The sequence below is a fragment of the Odocoileus virginianus genome, chromosome 9 (genome assembly GCF_023699985.2).
Source record: "Odocoileus virginianus isolate 20LAN1187 ecotype Illinois chromosome 9, Ovbor_1.2, whole genome shotgun sequence".
In the NCBI taxonomy this organism is placed as follows: domain Eukaryota; kingdom Metazoa; phylum Chordata; class Mammalia; order Artiodactyla; family Cervidae; genus Odocoileus; species Odocoileus virginianus.
In genome coordinates, this window is record NC_069682.1 from 17983726 (window position 1) to 17997148 (window position 13423).

At 39.9% G+C, this 13423-nt stretch overlaps 1 protein-coding gene across 12 annotated transcripts in view; it reads right to left on the minus strand.

The window, feature by feature from the left end:
• Positions 1 to 13423, minus strand: part of CCDC7 (coiled-coil domain containing 7) — a 257870-nt gene that overhangs the window by 118077 nt on the left and 126370 nt on the right. For 11 of the 12 annotated variants that reach the window (XM_070472033.1, XM_070472029.1, XM_070472034.1 and 8 more), the window contains 2 exons: positions 13293 to 13403; positions 2608 to 2712 (listed from right to left, as the gene is read on the minus strand). In XM_070472033.1, coding sequence (XP_070328134.1) covers positions 2608 to 2712; positions 13293 to 13403 — 216 coding nt within the window. The remainder of the gene's footprint in view (positions 1 to 2607; positions 2713 to 13292; positions 13404 to 13423) is intronic. The other variant, XM_020872673.2, reaches the window with a different exon arrangement.

Sequence of the window (13423 nt, forward strand, 5' to 3'; positions counted from 1 at the left end):
GCCTTAGGAAGCATTACTATGAGCAAAGCTAGTGGAGTGATGAAATTCCAGCTGAGCTACTGAAAATACTAAAAGATAATGTTGTTAAGTATGCCAACTCAATATGCCAACAAATTTGGAAAACTCAGCAATGGCCACAGGACTGAAAAAGGTCTGCTTTCACTGCAATTCCAAAGAAGGGCAATACCAAGGAATGTTCAAACTATCACACAATGGCAGTCATTTCACATGCTAGCAAGGTTATACTCAAAATCCTTCAAGCTAGGCTTCAACAGTATGTGAACCAAAAACTTCCAGATGTACAAGCAGGATTTAGAAAAGGCAGTGGAAACAGAGATCAAACTGCCAACATCCACTGGATCATAAAAGAAGCAAGGGATTTCCAGAAAAAAACATCTACTTCTGCTTCAATGACTATGCTAAAGCCTTTGACTATTGTGAATCAGAAAAAAATGTGGAAAATTCTTAAAGAGATGAGAATACCAGAGCACCTTACCTGCCTCCTGAGAAACCTTTATGCAGGACAAGCAGCAACAATTAGAACTGGACATGGAACAACGGACTGGTTCCAGGTTGGGAAAGGAGTACATCAAGCCTGTATATTGTCACTCTGCTTATTTAACTTGTACATCATGCAAAATGCCAGAATGGATAATCACAAGCTGGATTCAAGATTGCCATGAGAAATATCAATAACCTCAGACATGCAGATGACACCCCCCTAATGGCAGAAAGTGAAGAGGAACTAAAGAGTCTCTTGATGGAGGTGAAAGAGGAGAGTGAAAAAGCTGGCTTAAAACTCAAAATTCAAAAAATTAAGATCATGGCATCTGCTCCCATCACTTTATGGCAAATAGATGGGGGAAACAATGGGAACAGTGACAGACTTTCTTTTCTTGGGCTACAAAGTCATTGAGAATGGGTGATTGCAGTCATGAAATTAACAGACGCCTGCTTCCTGGAAGAAAAGCTAGGAAAAACCTAGACAGCATATTAAAAAGCATAGACATCACTCTTTTGACAAAGGTCCATCTAGTCAAAGCTATGGTTTTTCCACTAGTCATGGATGGGTGTGAGAATTTGGACCATAAAGAAGGCTGAACTACAAAGAAATGATGCTTTTGAAATGTGGTGCTGGAGAAGACTCTTGAGAGTCCCTTGGACAACAAGGAGATCAAACCAGTCAATCCTAAAGGAAATCAACCCTGAATATCATTGGAAGGACTGATATTGAAGCTGAAACTCCAATACACTGGCTACCTTATGTGAAGAGCTGACTCATTGGAAAAGACCCTGATGCTGGGGAAGATTGTGGCAGGAAGAGAGGGGGATGTCTAAGAATGTGTTTAACGTGTTGATTGGATGACATCACTGACTCAATGCACATGGTTTCAGCAAACTCTGGGAGACAGTCAAGGACAGGGAAGCCTGGTATGCTGCAGTTTATGGGGTTGCAAAGAGTCAGACACAACTAAGAGACTGAACAAATGTCCTTTCAGAAGGTTGAGCAGGAAGTCCAACTCCCAGATGGAGCACCAACCTCCACATATAATCAATATCTCCTACTTGGTACAGGCAAGGGTACTATCCAACCAGATCTGGATGCCATTTTGACCCACATGTGGCACTATGTCTAGGACATTATCATGGACAAGGCACAAGGACCTATGATTCATGGGAAATTCCTGGGAATAAACTGGGAAGGGAGAGTAGGTCTCTCTCAGGAGGCAATAATTGCCAAGTTTTAGTCATGCTCAGACTCTCAGTCCCAACAATACAAAGGATGCCCAATGACTGGTGGGACTCATATACGGTAGCAGACACTGGTACTCAAATATCCTCCTACAGGGTCACCTTGACAGCACCCAGAGACCAGGTTACCAAGAAGACCTGCATGCTGAGTGGGGCCTGACAACAGAATGCCCTGGAGGCCCTCCAGATGCCTACACAGGCAACACTTTTCCTTTCATCAAATCCTCACCCTTTTAAGTTACAGGTCTCAGTAACCTTTCTGATGCCTATTAGAGTCTGTGGCAAAAGAACATGGCCACACATCAGAGGTGCCCACCTGGCTCTCAGATCCCTAATTGTATTTGCTGGTTGAAAGCAGACACCCTTTCAAAGACTGCATACCAGTTTTGGGCCTTGGTGAACAATGAATGCAGAAGTCTCTCCATGAAATAGTCTATTCAGAAGAAATTCCAACCAAATGCTAAATGGTTCTTGCTCTGTAGTTGTTTAATATTATTCAGAGTTAGATCAAGGTGTAAAATTTCTATAAATTAAATGCTCAAACATATATTCCTGAACCAAAGAAAAAAGATCTGATGAGACTTTTTTTTTTTTTTTTAATTTAAGGGCATCTATAGTTTTATGAGCTTCCCAGGTGGCTCAGCAGTAAAGAATCCATTTGCCAATGCAGGAGACACAGGTTCAATCACCGGGTTGGGAAGATCCCCTGGAGAAGGAAATGGTAACCCACTCTAGTATTCTTGCCTGGGAAATCCCATGGACAGAGGAGCCTGGTGGGCTACAGCCATGGGCTTACAAAAAAGTCGGACATGACTTAGGGACTAAAATAGCAATAATAGTAATTGTTACACTTACTGCTGTGTTTTCTTCCTTTGGAAGTTTTCTGTTCCTGTACTGGGAGTTTTGACACTGATTCTTGATGCTGAAGCCCAGGAGTTTTGTCTGGAGCATCACCATGAGCTACATAAAAGAAATATACTGAGCTCCTTTACAGAAAAGCAGATCTACTAGAATTCTCTATATTTCAAATTTGTAACAATATATAATGTCATATTTTGACAAAAGTTTTTATAAGTAAATTACCATAATGTCAGATGTGAAATAAACATTATGAGAACACTTTTAACTGGTATACTATAAAGAAGCTGTTTCAGTAATATTTCTGGACATTTTATACGTGTGTGTGTGTGTGTATTTAGATATGCACATACACACACACACACACATATATATAAGGTCTCAAGCTTTCCTAGGTTATTTATACTATAGGCCAGTACAAGCTTATTGAACTAAAAATACAAATGAATATGTCCATGGTTCTTCATTACAGCAAGTTTGTAAATGTAAAATATTCTAAACCATATAAATTTTAAGGATAAAAATTTAGTTAAATAAACTAAGGTATATATCACACACTGATTTATAATATAAATTATGGTAAACACTGTTGGACAAACAGCTGTACCTAGACCTATAATCTGAATTAAATTAATCTCTATATACTGACTTACAGGGACTTCTAGAAGGGATTTCTAGGAATAAAGTTAAGTTTAAAAAAAAACTGAAAAGGGAAAATCTAGCATGTAAACTTTGGGTAAGGAAGAAAAAGAAATGAGAAAAAACAGGGAAAGATAAATAAATAGATAAAACCCAGAAAAAGTATCATAAATCAATGTACTTGGTTGGGTACAAGATGAGAGAGAAGATGGAAAAAAGAAGGATAAGCCTACAAAAATGTCTGTTTGTACATTTTTTAACTTTTGGAAGTAGATTCATGCCCTATATATTTGAAAATATAATTCAGCCATAAGGGTAAGAAGATGGAATAGAAAGAAAAAGTAAACTATATGAATCTGCTGAAAGCAAAATAAAAGCAGTAATTCAATGATATGGTATTTAATACAAACCCTCATAGTTGGATATGGAAGTGGGGTGGGTAGGGGAAAGTTGAAGACAGTCAAGTCATGAGATAATTTTCAGACTTGGCTGTTGTCCTAGTGGTATGTGCAAAGTTATTCTAAAATCATGGGTGAAGTATTACAGGATGGAGCAAATGAGTAATCATGCTGATGCTCTTTAGAACTCTAGCTACCTGAGCCCTGGGATCCATGAAATGGCAGGAGCCTTTTGTTTGGGGTCCCTTCAGCTGGGAGACCACCCCTCACCTCAGTCTGCACTGATGTGCAGCCCCTTGGCAGGGGCTCCTCCACGGTGTGAAAGGGAACACAGCGGAGCTGGTTCTGATCTACAGCCTACACTCTGAGGGTAAGTGAATAATGGTTCACTGTAACCTTGAGTTCGGTTGGTATGTTAATAGACCTATTCAGAAACTGGCATTTCTTTTCTCTTATTACCAAGTTAGCACGAGGAACAGTGTGGTCAGTGAAGCCCAGTGCTTGTGTGGAGGGAACACTTTGGGAAGTACCAACCAGCATGCAGGACATGGTGGGGAGGGAGCTACCAGAGACCCACAAGGCACTCTGCCAGCAGCGAAATGACTTTCCTAAAGTTGATGCAATGGGGATCTGGAGAGTGCTACTGTGTTATTTACAAAAGTTTTCATTAAATTGAAGTTGACTTAAAATATTGTGTTAGTTTCAGGTGTACTGCATAGTGATTCATTATTTTTGCAGACTATAATTCATTATAGGTTATTACAAGATAATGAATATAATTCCCTGTGCTATATAGTATATCATTGTTGCTTACCTATTTTATACACAGTAGTTTGTATCTGTTCATCCCAAACCCCTGATGGTGCTTCCCATCCTTCATCTCCCTTCTGGATAACCACAAGTTTGTGTTCTATATATGGGAGTCTGTTCCTATTTTGTACACACATTTACTTTTTAGAATCTAAATATAAGTGGTATCATACAGTATTTGCCTGTCTCTGTTGATTTGTCTATATAATACTCTCTGGGTCTGCACATGTTGCTGCAAATAGCAATATTTCATGCTTTTCATGGCTGAGTAATATTTCACTGTATGCCTCATCTTGATCCATCATCTGGATTATCTGCATAAGTTTTCAGTTCTGAAGTAGAACAACTGTCTTTCCCCTTAGCCTCTGATTCACCTACCACAATGCTCAATGAGTAAAGGAGAGATTCAACACATAGGCTTTCAGAAAATTAGAGAAGCAACTTTACAGCTACTAATGGGTCCAGAGTCTTTGGAGGCCCTGCATGCTCAATTGCACCCTGGAACCACTGTCAGCTTTAGCATGTCTTGGAACTAACAGACAGTCTATGAGCAGTGAGTTGTTGAGATTCATACTTTAACTAAAAACATACAAGGTCCTGAGGATTGCTCTGCCTAGCAACTTAGAGAAACATCAGTGACTAAGGGAGTCTGCCTCCATGAAAAGGAAGTCATTTTGTTAAACTAGGTGAGGGAGAGAGTACACTGTAGGGCCTGTCACTGTAGAACGCACTGTATGATGTGCCAGTCCCTCACTGCCCAGTGAGGCAGAGGAAAAGAGGGATCAGAGATGTGAACACCTAAGACCTTCTCCCCTCCTTGGTTGAGTGCATGTTTGGCTCCAACAGAAGAGCCCTTACACTGGAATTCCCCTTGCCTTGAAAAACACACTTGGATCATCACTTGCAGAGGTTCTTAAAGGCTCCATGAGCCACACTGGTGGTCTCTATAAAGTTGCAGGTGGAGTGCGGACATTAAAAATATTTCTGAGAAGACTCATATTTCTCTTTAGTTTCCTTCAGGCCAACTTCACTGGTTTTTGAGCTCAGTTAAACTTACTTTTAAGGCGATGTCTGTTGGGTCACAGCACAATGACTGGCAAATTTCAAGACATTTCAAGAAATTTCGTAGCTACCAACGAAACAGTACTAACTGACCACTGAGCAGACCTAAAAATGCTAATGGGTGCCCACCCCTGGATGATCTGGTTAGTTTCCAAAGAAATCTCTAGGCCTAGTTCCTAACCACTGGGGCCTCAAGGAGAACATTAACAGGCGTTTTACCAAAGAGCTCCTAGCCAAGTGGTGGGCCATGGGTCCCAGCACACTTCCTCACTAAAGTCCAAATTGTGAAGGCACCTGTAACTAATATTGATACAAATGCTCCTCCCTCTGCTCCAAGTGACACTGACGTGAGTCAGAGAAGCCTCCATTACTTTCATTCAAACCTCCCAGCTTTAAACCATAAGCAACAATTGGGGTTAGGTCAATATTCCAACATCATCAGTGGTTATCTGAGCATGTGTGCCAAAGTCAGAACTCAAAGTAGGGAGCAGGGATATTGTATTTCTAGAGTCATTCGGTGACTGGTGCAGAGGTGACCATGACCTCCATGACCTCCAACACCAGATACTGAGGGAAAGAAATAACTCTTTCTGGTTGTTCATTGGAGGCTATCACCAAGACACCCTAGGTCAAAGCCTATATTGAGTGTATCCTGTCAGGCAACCACAGAACTCAATCTGCATGGCTTCCACTACTGAATGTTTATTGATACAGATGTAGTTCCTATGTAAGTGCACCTGCACTTACATTCAGCCCAAGCCCTGATGGGACCTGTTGCATTTAGGGGCAGTTTTCAGGGCACAGGTAAGACTGAGAACCTCCAACTGACTTATCCTCCAATCTGAGTTATCTAACAGATTCATGGGAAGAAAAGATGTAACTGTTTTTATTGATAAGCTTAATGAATAGAAATGTCTCTATGAGACTTTTCTCATTGGAATAACTAACTTGATAGTTGCACACAGCCTCACGCACATGTTACTCACTGATTCTGGTAGGTCAATGCTATAGTACAGCCCTGAGCCCTGATGGTACCTGCCACTGTAACTGACATACAGGTGATTCTCCAGACTAAAGGTACTGGAAGTCCTGATAAATCCAATATACTTTGTATGTACTTTGTATGCATTCGTCTGCATACAAGTGATCCCAGTTAGTTTAAGATTATATAGAAGGACTGCAATATCTTACTAATGTCCTGCACATGCTCACCATACAGCTCCAGTGTCTATAGTCAGTGCACAGGTCACGATTTCTAAGTGGCCTTGCTGTTACAGGGAGGAATAGGTTTTGCTCAAGTGGACCCAGACAAGGACACAACCAACAAGCACTAGATGCCCTCTGGACCCACCAGTGGCTCTTTGCTGGGCCATTAGTACACACACTTATTTACCTGGTACCCTATTGAAACTACTGAGTGTGATCTCTAAGAGGCATACCATAACCTTGGGCTATTCAGTTCCAACAAATGAAAAGAGGCCCAGCAGTTAGTGGGACTCTGCGACCACTTGAACTAAAAGTTACCTAGGAGCAGTCTTTGATGAAACTGATCTATGATGTTACCAAAAAGGCTGTTTCACTTCAGCGAGGATACAACAAAGAGGGTACCCTAAAAGCCCTCCAATATGCCTCTTATATCAGAAACATCCCTTTCCCACTGGAATCTATGGCAAAAGACCCCTGCCACATGTTTAGAAATTCACTGGGCTTCTGTTCCCATAATTACCTGGAGTTGGCTGAAAGGCACACAACTCTGGAGAGACAATTATTCATTTGCTCTTGTCCTTGGGGCATTCATGTTCTAGTCGCAAAATAATATTAAGGACAGAAATTCCAACAAAGGCATCAATATATTTGCCTTTTTTTCACTAATTATCTCATGGTATTCATACCTTAGTGAAAGTATAGAATTTCTGTAAAATTTATGCTCAAAAGTGTAATATGAACCAAAATAAAAACATCTTCTAATGAGCTTAATTAAAGCAATATAAAGCTTTTGCAGCTTTTGCACTTACTACTAAGCTTTTCCCCTTTGTGAAAGCTTTGTTTCTTCACTTGAGTCTGATTTTGACACTGAGCCTTGGTGTACAGGCATACCATTTCCATCTGGTACTTCATCCTGAGCTACATAAAGAATTCAGTCCACTAGATAAAAAAAAAAAGATCTACTGGGAAATCCCTACATGGCAAATCTGTACATGTGAACTGTGGCAGTTTCTCCCAGTTTATGCAGTTACATTAAATAACCATGTGTGATGTTATGAAAATTATGAGAGAAGTCTAAATGAGAGTGTGTGGAAAATATTTTATTGTTATTAATATTCCTAGATTTCAAACATTAGTTGCTCTTTTTCTGAGTTTTCTTAATATTTTCTGTTAATATTCAGTTCAGTTCAGTTCACTCAGCTGTGTCCGACTCTTTGCAACCCCATGAACCACAGCACGCCAGGCCTCCCTGTCCATTACCAACTCCCGGAGTCCATCTAAACCCATGTCCATTGAGTTGGTGATGCCATCCAACCATCTCATCCTCTGTTGTCCCCTTCTCCTCCTGCCCTCAATCTTTCTCAGCATCAGGGTCTTTTCAGTTGAGTCAGCTCTTCGCATCAGGTGGCCAAAGTATTGGAGTTTCAGCTTCAGCATCAGTCCTTCCAATGAACACCCAGGACTGATCTCCTTTAGGATGGACTGCTAGGATCTCCTTGCAGTCCAAGGGACTCTCAAGAGTCTTCTCCAACACCACAGTTCAAAAGCATCAATTCTTCAGCACTCAGCTTTCTTCACAGTCCAACTCTCACATCCGTACATGACCACTGGAAAAACGATAGCTTTGACTAGACGGACCTTTGTTGGCAAAGTAATGTCTCTGCTTTTTAATATGCTATCTAGGTTGGTCATAACTTTCCTTCCAAGGAGTAAGTGTCTTTTAATTTCATGGCTGCAATCACCATCTGCAGTGATTTTGGAGCCCCCAAAAATAAAGTCTGACACTGCTTCCACTGTTTCCCCATCTATTTCCCATGAAATGGTGGAACCAGATGCCATGATCTTAGTTTTCTGAATGTTGAACTTTAAGCCAACTTTTTCACTCTCCTCTTCCACTTTCATCAAGAGGCTTTTTAGTTCCTCTTCACTTTCTGCCATAAGGGTGGTGTCATCTGCATATCTGAGGTTATTGATATTTCTCCCGGCAATCTTGATTCCAGCTTGTGCTTCTTCCAGCCCAGTGTTTCTCATGACGCATATAAGTTAAATAAGCAGGGTGACAATATACAGACTTGACGTACTCCTTTTCCTATTTGGAACCAGTCTGTTGTTTCATGTCCAGTTCTAACTGTTGCTTCCTGACCTGCATATAGGTTTCTCAAGAGGCAGGTCAGGTGGTCTGGTATTTCCATCTCTTTCAGAATTTTCCACAGTTTATTGTGATCTACACAGTCCATCAAACAAAACAAACACATCTAGTGAAGCCTAACTGCCATTACTCAAACATATACATTCTTTAACACACTGGGATTTTAAGAAAATGATTTTATGGGAAAAATAATTTTGGAAATTTGCACCCATGATGGTTCAAAGGAAATATATTACATTATTAACAGGGCTTTATTGAGACACTTAAAAAAATACTAAGTACTTTTATATCAAGCTCCCAGGAGATGAAAAGGATAATGAATTACAATCTAGAGATTTTATTAGAAAGGACATCAAATAAAAGATTATTTATAGACATAATGAAAAAAATCTTATCAAGTATTATTAACTAATCCATATGAAGCCAAACTGAAAGACATTAATTCATAGATTCACATCTCTCATTTTGAAAAGGCCCTCCACCTGAATGAACTTTGACCCCTGTTCCTAGCACCTGCCTTCAACTAAGCCAAGCATCACTAAGCTAGGAGAAGAAGATAACAGTAACATACAGTGGACCCATGAGTCTGGACCAGGCTTGTAAGGCCCATTCTACCAATTCAATTGTACTGACCAAAGGTCTGTCTATCAAAATTAAAAGTTGTTTAATTTCTAGCTGTTTTCCCCCAATGTTTAGGATGGAAATAAAACTGTTTGGTAACACTTAGTATAGCTACTAGGGGCAAATTAACTGACTTCTGGATTTTTATCAAATTCTTTGATCAATACAAGGCCAACAAAAGCCTCTTATAATTCTTGTCAGTGACTCTTCAGATGTTCCTATAATCTATAAAATGATTTCTCATAAGCATATCCCTCCATGTTTTTGTTGTTCAGTTGCTAAGTTGTGTCCAACTCTTTGTAATCCCATGGACTGCAGCATTCAGGCTTCCCTGTCCTTCACTATCTCCCAGAGTTTGCTTAAACTCATGTCCATTGAGTCAGTGATGCCATTTAACCATCTCATTCTCTGTTGTCTCCTTCTCCTCCTGCCTACAATTTTTCCAAGCATCAGGGTCTTTTCAAATGAGTCAGCTCTTCCCATCAGGTGGCCAAAGTACTGGAGCTTCAGCTTCAGCATCAGTAATTCCAATGAATATTCAGGATTGATTTCCTTTAGGATTGACTAGTTTGATCTCCCTTGCTGTCTAATGGAGTCTCAAGAGTCTTCAGCACCACAATCTGAAAGCATCAATTCTTTGGTGCTCAGCCTTCTTTATGGTCCAACTCTCACATCTGCATGTACATGACTACTGGAAAAACCATAGCTTCGACTATATGGACCTTTGCGGCAAAGTGATATCTGCTTTTTAAAACACTGTCTAGGTTTGTCATAGCTTTTCTTCTAAGGAGCAAGCATCTTTTAATTTTGTGGCTACAGTCACTGTCTGCATTGATTTTGGAGCCCAAGAAAATGGAATCTGACACTTTTCACTTTTTCCCCATTTATTTGCCATGAAGTGATAGGACTGGATGCCATGATCTTAGTTTTTTGAATGCTGAGTTTTAAGCCAGCTTTTTCACTCTCTTTCACTTTCATCAAGAGGCTCTTTAGTTCCTCTTTGCTTTCTGCTGTTAGACTCGTATCATCTGCATAACAGGTTGTTGATACTTTTCCCAGCAATCTTCATTCCAGCTTTCAGTCATCCAGCCTGGCATTTTGCATGAGGCACTCTGCATATAAGTTAAATAAGCAGGATGACAATGTACAGCATCGATGTATTCCTTTCCCAATTGTGAACCAGTCTCCTGTTCCATGTCTGGTTTTATGGCCAATGTATACATGTACTACAACCTTTTTTATCCATTCATGTATCAATGGACATCTAGGTGGCTACCATGTTCTGTGCTGGGCTTAGTCACTCTGTTGTATCTGACTCTTTGTCACACCATGGACTGTAGCCCACCAGGCTCCTCTGTCCATGGGGATTCTGCAGGCAAGAAGCTATTACAAATAGTGTTGCAATGAACATTGGGGTACATATGTCTTTTTCAATTATGGTTTCCTCAGGGTATATGCCCAGTAGTGGGATTGCTGGGTAATATGGTAGCTGTATTCCTAGTTTTTTAAGGAACCTCTATACTGTTCTTCACAGTGGCTGTATGAATTTACATTCCCACCAACAGTGCGAGATGGTTCCCTTTTTCCACACCCTCTCCAGCTTTTATTGTTTGTATATTTTTTGATGATAGACATTCTGACCTGCGTGAGGTGATCCCTCACTGCAGTTTTTATGAGAACATTTTTAATTGGTATACTTCAAAGAAGGTGTTTCAATAATATTTCTAGACATTATATAATAAAACACACACAGATATATATGTATATATATAAGTATCTTGATTTCATAAGTTATTTATACCTTATGCTGACACATGTTCATAAAATAAAAAAATACAAATGAATGTGTACACAGTTATTCATGTACAATGTATTGGGTTTGCTAGAAAGTTCAGTCTGGTCTTTATGTAAGATGTTATGGAAAAACTTGAATAGATTTTCTGGCCAATTCAGTATTTAGAAGTGCAAAATATTCAAAACCATAAAAATATTAAAGGAGAGAATTAGTTAATTTAAGGTATGCATTGCACACTGTGGTATAATATAAATTATGGTAAATACTGTGGTACAAACAGCTATATGTAGTAGTATACTCTGTGTGAAAATGAACTCTATATAATGACTTGGAGGGACTTCTAGAAATAATATTAAGTAAAAAACACTGGAGGGGAAAACTAATATGCAAACACTGGGTAATAAAACAGAAGTGAGAAAAAATAAAGGTGAGACAAAAAATAGAGAAAAGACAGGAAAACTATCACAAAATGATGAATATAGATACCTACAAGAGGAGAGGGAAGATTGAGAAGCCTCTAAGCATACTGCTTTGTATATTGTTAACTTTTGGAAGTAGTTTCATGCTCTATGTATTTAAAAATAAAAATTAGGCCAAAGCAAATAAGATGGAATGGAAAGAAAAAGCAAACTTAAAGAATTGAAACTACTGCAGGGAGAATAAAAGCAGTAATTCCTCAAACCAATATTTACTAAAAACCCTGTCTTGGACATGGAAGTGGGGTGATTTGGGGGGAGGTGAACAACTGACAAGTCATGCAATCATTTTATAACTTGGTTTGCTTTTGTAATGGTGTATTCAGAGCTATTCTGAAACCATTTCAGAAGCATTACAGGATTAAGTAAATAAGTAATTGTGCCAATGCTGTTTCAGAACTCTAGCTTCCTGAGCTGTCATGTCCTACACATGGCCACCACACTGCTCAAATATCTGTTATTAGTGACTGCGTCTGTGTGTAGGACTCTGTTAGTCACTCAGTCATGTCTGGCTCTTTGCGACCCCATAGACTGCAGCCTGCCAGGCTTCTCTGTCCATGGAATTCTCCAAGCAAGAATACTGGAGTGGATTGCCATTCTCTTCTCCAGAGGAACTTCCCAACCCAGGGATTGAACCCTGGTCTCCTGCCTCGCAGGCAGATTCTTTACCGTTTGAGCTACAGGGAAGAGGTCACCAATTCTAAGTGGCCTGCTCCTACAGGGAGGATTAGTTTTCACTCAACTAGCCCTCCCACCACAAAGGACACCACCCAACAAAGACTAGACACTGTGTGGATCTACCAGTGGCTCCTGGCTGAACCATTAGCACACACACTTAGATACCTGATGATACCATAGTGAAATTCCCAGGCATGATCTCTAAGGGGCATGAATTCTCATTCCAGAGGACAAGACTGCCAAACTTGGGTGATTCAACTCTGAAAAAATAATTGGGCCCAGCAAATAGTGCAACCCTTTCGACCACCTGCATTCTCATTTGCCCATAGAGAGTCATTGATGAAACCAATTTATGTGGTTACCAGAGAGGCTGCTTCATTTTAGTGAGGATACAACCAAGAGAATGCCCAAAAGGCCCTCCAACAGGCCTCCTGACCCTCATCAGATGTTTGATTTACAGATCTCCAAAACAGCTCTTTGCTAATGGAGACTATGGCGCAAGGGCCCTATCATGGGTAGAGGCATCCATTGGGCTTCTGTAGTTATAACTACTGGGAGCTGGCTGAAAGGCACACTACTTTGGAGACATAGGTATTCACCTGCTACTGGGTGTTGGGCCATTAATCTTCTGGTCACAAAATGCTCTTAAGGACAAAAATTTCTATCAAATGGTATCAGTATTTCTGCTTTTCTCTCTAGGTATCTCATGGTATCTGATTTTAGTCAAAGTGAAATATTTCAATATGAATATATGCTCAACAAATACATTTTCATAAACCAAAATAAAAATATCTCCTAATGAGTTTAATTTAAAACAATATAAAATTTTCTGTAGTTTTTGCACTTACTAGTAAATCTCTCCCAGGTGTGAAAACTTTCTTTCTTCACTTGAATCTCTGATTCTGACATTGCCTCTTGATGGTCAAGCATATGATTTCCATCTGGTACTTCATCTTGAGCTACAAAAAGAGAAGAATTT